The sequence below is a fragment of the Poecilia latipinna genome, unplaced genomic scaffold (genome assembly GCF_001443285.1).
Source record: "Poecilia latipinna isolate Pla-1442-1.1 unplaced genomic scaffold, P_latipinna-1.0 Scaffold2136, whole genome shotgun sequence".
NCBI lineage: Eukaryota > Metazoa > Chordata > Actinopteri > Cyprinodontiformes > Poeciliidae > Poecilia > Poecilia latipinna.
In genome coordinates, this window is record NW_015114752.1 from 58,421 (window position 1) to 66,560 (window position 8,140).

Below are 8,140 nucleotides of genomic sequence, written 5' to 3' on the forward strand. Positions count from 1 at the left end.
CCCCCCCCGGAAGGCCCACCCCCGTTAAAAACTTTTTTCCTGGCTCTGGGGCCGGGGTTTTTTTTTTTTTTTTTTTTTTTTTTTTCAGTAATTTACGGTCAAACCATCAAAAGTGATGTAAATGTGATGGATATGACGGATGTGCTTATTTTATTAGTCTTGCTTCCCCACAGGTGATACAGCTGTGCCGGCCGTCTGACTCCCGTCTGGAACACGTGGATTTCGAATGTCTCTTCTCTTCGTTGAGTCTCCGTCTGCTCCTCCGAGTTTTTGCCTCTCTGCTGCTGGAGCGCAGAGTCATATTCACCGCAGACAAACTTAGGTTGGTTCCTGCATTAGCACCCGACAGAGGATTGGCACTATTGAATAGCCAGCTGCTAAATCCTGCTAAATAAAATAAGGAAAGAGAGACCTCAAGATGGCCAGCAGTCGAAGGATGGGAGGATTCCAGCAGAGTGTGAGAGGAAGGAATGTTGTTGTGTTCGACAGTCACTTGGGGAACAATCAGTTCTTCAATGGAAATCTGTCATGGATGCCAGATAGGCTGCTTTGAAGCGTAACTTCAGAGTTACCACGGCAGTGCTTCACACTCTTAACACGCACAATATTCACTGAGAACTGACTCTCCGGTTTTTATCTGACGTGGAGCAAAAGCTCAGCAAATGGACCGCTCTGACCTCATGTGTGTTTGGTTCTGGTGACAATGTCAACGTCCAGCATTTAGCTTTAACTAACAGGCTTTTCTTTATAAAAACTGGTTGAAAAGGCTTTTGAAAGAGGCTAGCGCCACCATGTGGTGGAAACTAGAAATTTATGGGCCACTGTATATCACCGTCTGACTATGGGGAAACTCTTATGTTTACAGTCCAACTCTGAGAGATTTTTACAACTGTGTTATTAACTAACTTATTGAAGTAGACTTGTAAGAAGAATATAGACATTTACAAAGCTCAAAAGTAATGCCTCATGTGCTGTTGGGCAATAACGGTGACAGTGAGGCTGCATGTTGCAAAACAATAAAAGTGTGCTGGTATATGAACAGTTACAGTCATAAATTCACTCATTCCTGGTCTGCAATGTCATGTTAACTTTTTCAAGACTTTTAATGATTCCCCCCCATTTCTTTTCTCTTTTAATACAATGAAACAAAAACTGAAGTTTGAGCTTACTGCACATTTCTCTGATCCACACAGATACTATAATATACATGCACTGACTCCAACTATATTCATTTGAAAGTTGTGGCTCAAAAATCCATTTTAAAGTCACCACCAGGCTCCCAAAGTCATTTTGTGTGGATATTTGATCATTTCTCTTAACCCTGACTGCCTGGAGTTATTCAGTTATATAAAAAGAAATACTTTTTTTTATTCTAAATTAAGTAGATTTGATTTGAATTTAGTATATGCAATCAATTTAAAAACTATGAATTTAACAAATGGTGCTAATTAGGCAAGTTTTGCATAATTTGGTTTAACTGTGGCCACTAGATGGCAGCAAAGAGCTTTCAATATGACTCTTGGTATGTGTTGACTTTACATTAACAGACAATAGTGCTAAACACACAATGTCTGTCAGCATTACACGTGTGTATTCAATACTCCTTAGCCATATCAGGTTCTCAAATTTGAATATTTTTCATATTTATGTGCAGTTTTATTTGATTTTATTGTATTTTATATGTAGAACTTAAAGGTTCAGTAAGGAATTTGGCATGTGACGTTCTTCAGTCAGAGGCTTCTTACAGACCGCTGCAGAAGGTCTTTCCTGCTAACCGCTATCATGATCTCCTATAAGTTATTTAATTTCCTTTTGGGATCAATAAAGTATTTTTGAATTTGAATTACCATGCTAAACAATTTCCTTTCATTTAATGGGCAACAGCACTTTGAATTTATTTTTTAGTTATGTTCTTCCACATGCAGTTTGACCCCCACTGACGCCTCGCCTTGTGTCTTCCCACAGCACATTGTCTCAGTGTTGTCATGCAGTGGTGGCTTTGCTCTATCCCTTCACCTGGCAACATACATACATTCCTGTTCTGCCGCCGTCCATGTTGGACATAGTCTGCTCCCCGACTCCCTTCATAGTGGGCCTCCTCTCCAGCTCTCTACCTCGACTCAAAGAGCTGCCCATAGAAGAAGTAAGAGTCGACTTTGTTTTGGATGTTGTTGTGGTGCCCTTGACTCTGAGAATTTCCTCTGCTGAACAATAGCTCAGGAAAATGACGTCACTCTCCCTCTGTTCAGGTCCTGGTGGTCGACCTCGGCAACAGCCGCTTCCTACGTCAGGTAGTAACCGCAGAGAGCGCTGCAAAAATCTGCTCCGGTCCATGGAGGTGTTGGGGATGCAGCTCTATCTAGTGATCAAGTGAATGCAACATGTTGGCTATAAATCTGTTTTGTTTCCCTGCAGCTGGATGATGAGGACTCTATTCTTCCTCACAAGCTGCAGGCAGCTCTTGAGCACGTGTTGGAAAAGAGAAGAGAGTTGGCCTGTGAGAAAGGAGACCTACCTAATGGTGACTGAACAAACTTATATGACAGTATATCAATCATTATTAAGGCAACGGAAGCACAATGAGAAAAGGGAATGGTTATTTCATTTTACGCACATAATTTTTTTCTGCCTTGGGAAAGGTTTACATACAGCTCTGTCACGATAACAAATTTTGCTGGACGATAATTTGTCCCAGAACTTATTGCAATAAACAATAATATCGTTGTTTTGAGACCATTTTCAAGTAATATAATAGCAATAAAGGCATAAAAATGCAAGAACTCATTCTCAAAGATCAATAAACTTTAAATTATAATTAACATTTGAACACTGGAACTGAAAAACATTTGAAATATTCAAAATAAATAAACAGAAACAACAAATAAAATTAATTATGAAATCTCTGTCAACAAAATTATCTATCAAAAAACTCCAGATCGAAGACTTTTATCATTCAGAGAGAAAAGACAAAAATCAAGCAAATGAAAGTGATTGCGTTTGTTTGTTTTTTTTGTTTTGTTTTGTTTTTTTAATTTGTCAATTGATTTGTTGTTTATTGTGGCAGGCCTACATACAATCATGAAGGTCCCGTTAACTTGGAGACTTTACTGATGCTTTTGAGTCAAACTCTTCTGCCATACCAGTACCTCAGACTTTATACTTTATTTATTGGTTCTATATATTTTGGTCGTACATTTTGACTTCCTGTTTAGGAACTGAGATTGTGAATTATTGCATAAAAAACCCATTAGGGTTCAAATCATTTCACATTTTCTGCTTGCGCTTGTTTTCCAAACATGTGCTCCCCTCCAGACTCCAGCTCTCTCGGTGCGGTGGTCTCGGAGGCCTTTGTGCGTTTCTTTGTGGAGATGGTGGGCCACTACTCCCTTTTCATGAGCGGATCGGAGCGGGACGACGATTCGCCCACGTCGCCCGTCCCGTCGTGTCCCTCCACCTCGTCGTTTCAGCGAGAGGCATTTCGCAAGGCGGTCACTTCCAAGAGCCTGAGACGGTTTCTGGAGGTGTTCATGGAGACCCAGATGTTCAGCGGCTTCATCCAGGAGAGGGAGCTGCGCAGACAGGGCCTCAAGGGTACAGATCCTTTTGTAGCGTCCTCGCAAAAGTATTCATCCTCTCTCGTTTCATGATGCAACCAACCAAACATCAGTGTGTTATTATACTTTTATGTGAAAGAAACACTTTAAGAAGCAAAACAACCCTAAACTATCAGCCAGTGGTAAAATGGTTTACATGTTGAGGAAGCGTATTAAAGATTTTAAAGAAATACAAATGTTTTTGCAATGCACAATATTTAAGCTTACACTAATTTCTTCGAAGCATCTGACTTTGAATTAGTAAAACCAATATTTTGTGTCCAGGTCTGTTTGAGGTGAGAGCACAAGAGTATCTGGATTCACTACCCGGTAGTGAACAAAGAGGAGTAAACAAGTTTCTCAAGGGGCTAGGTGAGGTTTATTTTTATTACCTTAGCAAGTCGGCATATGAAAGAGTATTAGGCTCATGGTGAGAGCATTTTTAAACATACAAGATGAGGATAAAGTCATTATATTATGAGAATAAAATAATAATTTTACAACTTTCTTCTAGTAAGTTTTTGATTTATTCTCAAAATAGTTTGTTACACTATTTTTTACTTTATTCTCGTAATACTGTAACTATTCATGTAATATTATGGCTTTATCCTCTCCAGTTTTTTTTTAAACTTATTTCTTCTTAGTTTGACTCTTAATACTCCGTCATAGCATGATTTTGTTTTGCTCTTTGACAATGTCATCTTTGTTGCACTTCCTGTTACATATTTGTTGCTTATTATTTTTCAGGGAACAAAATGAAATTTCTGTCCAAAAAATGAGAGACTGAGCAAAGCGGTCGTCAGAGGAAGCACGATGGAGAAGACGTCCTCCGTTGGATGCGCGGGGGGGACGGGGACGCGTCTGTCAGTCGTGTCCCTCTGAAACGAACTGGATTTACGATCTGTGAAGATGACAGAATCTGGAGGACAGTCGGGTTCAGTTCTCGACTCCGACAGCTCGTCCCGTTGGTGTTGTGGAGACCAATATGTAGTCTTATAATCAATGGTAAATGATCAACGTTTTACAGGTTAAGTTCTGTCTCTGCAGTGTATCACTGTACAGCACATTGCATTGTAAATGTTTTAGCAGCAGTGTTCTCAGTGACTAACACCAGCCATAACCCTGTGAAGAGAAATACCACTAAAGTCCAATGTTGTACAAGACCTTAATTTACATTCCTGCTTTTTTTTTATAGGGGCTTTTTATGACTATAACAGTACAACTTCTTCATCGACAGGAGGCTTTTTAAATAATTTATGTCACTTCTAGACAGATCTAATCTTTTATTTTAAAATCTGTATTCACATAAGTGCAAATGAATCTCCTGTAGTTGGTTGTAAACTTCTAAAGAGTTGTGCTCCAGACATTTTGTAGACCACTGTGGGAATATGTGTGACTGTTTTTAAGGAATTTCACCTTTTCTGGAATAATAACGTCCACCAAGGTCGAAGATTGAGAGGGTAAACAATGTGAAATGTATTTTTTGGGGGCGTTTTACTGGAGTTTATGTGCCAACAATTAAACAATGATATATATTGTAGATCAAACAGTGTATAAAACAACTCGGGATGTCTTAAACTTTTAGTCATAAAGCAATGAAACTTAATAAATAAGGTGATTTTAAGTTTGACAAACGACTATTCATCTCTTAAAAACAGCAACACACTCAGGCTGGCTATTGGCAATATATTTTTGTATTCCTGGTGAACATGGCGTCCCTTCTAACAGAAATGAAAATACATTTATTGGTCAGTTGAATCATAAATTGTAGAGAAGCTCAGGTTACGAAACGTGGAATATGTTTCTTCTACTGGACAAGCCTTCTGCAATAACTACAACATCCAGTAGGAGGCTCTGCGACACTTTATGTTCACTTGTTGCTTCTCATAGTTCAAAGTTCAGAGTAACATCTGAGACATTAACGCCTCCAGGTCTTTAATATATTGTGCAACACGCCTAAGTCTGCCATGTTGTCGACTTTCTCTACACTTATAATGGTAGCAGACCTCACTTATCATATTAATAACAACGACAATGTTCCCTGTAGGCCACAACCAGACCAGTCTTGTTTTAAAACGCATCCTTTTTTTAATAGGTTTACATTTTAAATTACATGTTTTGTATTGTAACCTGTTCAAACTATTGACTTCAGTTACATCTCAAAATTATTCTTTTGGGTTTTAACACACTAATTCACTAGATAACTCTTCAGACTATTTTTACCTAATACGTCCTGCTACAATCAAGGAAACGGCAATTAAAATCTACAACATTGCTTCAGATTGTTTCTTTTGCATTTTTAACGATATGTATATATTTTTCCCTCATTCCAATTCATGCACTAGAGAAGGTGAAGAATGACCTTTTTTCTCTTATGAGCAAACCTTCTGTAATACCCGTGGTATCCGCTAGGGGGCTCTCCTAGTCATTTGGTATCATGCAGCACTTGTTGCTTCTCGGGGTCCAAAGTTCAGAGCCACATCTCAGTTATATCTTCAGGATATTTGAATAATATAACAATAACGACTACAAAAATTTAGCATTTGTTATGAAAATGCCGTGTGAACGCTGGACACTTAATGTTTTTGGTGAAAATTTCTGAAGCAATTGAAGTCAACTGCAGAAGACGTGCAGAAATGTAAGAAAAAATGCCAATACAGAAACTGCTTAAAAGGTGTAAAAACTTTCAAGCAATGCTAAAATCCCACATAGAGTGTTACAAATTGGTGCAAAACAGTGTTTACAAAGCTAAACTGTACGGTCACAGCAGTTTATTAGGTAAAATGAAAAAAGCTAGCTAAAATACTAATGATAGCATCTAGGCTAGAACTAGCATGTTGACCTACTGTGACACACTCCATGCAAAGTGAAAAAAACCCCATGTAAAATTTAAAACTAGCTAAGAAGCTTAAGTCCGCTAAAAAAAACTAAAAGTTTTTATTCTAACACAAGCATGTTGATATTAAAATTCACTCCTACTACTTCAAGGTCAGTAAGATTGTTTTCAGCTCTTCTATGACATGCTACTTCTGTGTTCGCTGTTATATCCATAAACATCGATCAAAATTGTAAAATATAAAGTGTTTAAAGAGATGCTAGTTTAATTGAGAAAAAAACAAACTTATTTTTATGTTTATACTGTATTACACTTGTGCTAAGTGTTTGCCCTCTTCCTGATTTTCTGTTTTAGCATGTTTATCACACAGTCCATTGTAGATATCATTCAAAGACAACAGAGGTAAGCACAGATTTTAAGTGAAGATGTTCATCATTAAGGGAGAAGAAACCCTGCATGGCCCTGTATGAAAAAATGACTGCTCTGTTAAAACCCAGCTGTAGTTTATCACACCTGTTCAACTGTCTCACCTGTTCTCAATCAGATCATCACTTAAACAGGACCTGCCTCACAAAGTGAAGTACACCAAAACATCCTCAAAAGCTAGATGTCATGTCTACACAGATCGACTCGATTCACATCTCACGCTGCTGCTCGTCTGGGCTTTCTTCCATTGAAATGGATTCCCATGTCTTATAAATATCACGTAAACACTTAAAAATAATACAGCTATATTAATTGGCTTAGTATTTTCACATTTGAGTGCCTAAGCGTTGTGTTGCGTGTGGGTTCCAATATCCGTGGTGCTACTTGCGTTCCGGCATCGTTTTAATTTACAAATTAAGCACTGCCTATAGCTGTGACACTCTTTACCCCCCAGTGCACTTTAAATAAATCTGCAGTTCTTTTATTTTTCCAGCAAAAACAAGAGCCAGTTCAAATGACATTGTCTCCCTGAAATCAGTAATCAGGTAATCAAACATTTAATCAGAATCTCTACTTAGAGACAGATGGTGAATCCAACATAATAAACCATGTTGTGCCTACAGCATTCACACTAGTAAAGAGAAACAGGAACTCAGGTGTGAATGTCTTGCAGCATAAAAATGAAACCAAAACCCATTAAAAGTGAATTTACACTCTTTTAACCCATTAAACTGATCAAATTCCTGATCAGTTTGAAAACAAACGTGTGTTTTGTACAGAACTTTACAGAATATTATTCCCAACAAGAAAAAGTTATCTGTCAAGTTATTTTTTGTTGTTGTTGTTAACGTGGTGTCATGCCATTAACAATATAAATTTATTTGAAATAATCTTTGTAATAATCTCCATCCCTTGTCGTGACGTCACGCGCAGTATCCCGGGGATACTGTTGTAATATCATTACTCATGAAGTGATTGCCTTTCGTTTTGCTTTAGTTACTTTTCTTCTTCAGAAACCCTCCTCCTCCTCTTCGTCGTCATTACGTGCTGACCGGTCAGACCTTCCTCCCCTCCTCCTCCTCCTCTCTCCTCCCCTCCTTTCCTCCCTTGGTCTTTTTCTCTGGCTTTTTCCAGGCTTCATGTCATACCACGGCTAATTCCTGAAATTCCTGCCCTCCTTGCGCTTCAAACAAGCGAGCTCCAGGAAGGAGACGAGGCAGCACAAAACAAACAAAGGAGAGGAAAAGAAGAAAACACAACAACAACAACAACAACAACAACAGAG

The 8,140-nt window shown here is 38.4% G+C and overlaps 1 protein-coding gene across 4 annotated transcripts in view; it reads left to right on the top strand.

The window, feature by feature from the left end:
• Positions 1-5,217, top strand: part of si:dkey-82f1.1 (DENN domain-containing protein 2A) — a 43,553-nt gene extending 38,336 nt beyond the window's left edge. For all 4 annotated transcript variants that reach the window (XM_015017387.1, XM_015017386.1, XM_015017389.1 and 1 more), the window contains 7 exons: positions 174-322; positions 1,966-2,143; positions 2,250-2,291; positions 2,416-2,521; positions 3,313-3,591; positions 3,879-3,965; positions 4,341-5,217. In XM_015017387.1, the coding sequence (XP_014872873.1) occupies positions 174-322; positions 1,966-2,143; positions 2,250-2,291; positions 2,416-2,521; positions 3,313-3,591; positions 3,879-3,965; positions 4,341-4,372 (873 nt within the window). In that variant the 3' untranslated portion in view covers positions 4,373-5,217. The remainder of the gene's footprint in view (positions 1-173; positions 323-1,965; positions 2,144-2,249; positions 2,292-2,415; positions 2,522-3,312; positions 3,592-3,878; positions 3,966-4,340) is intronic.
• Positions 5,218-8,140: the final 2,923 nt, after the last annotated feature.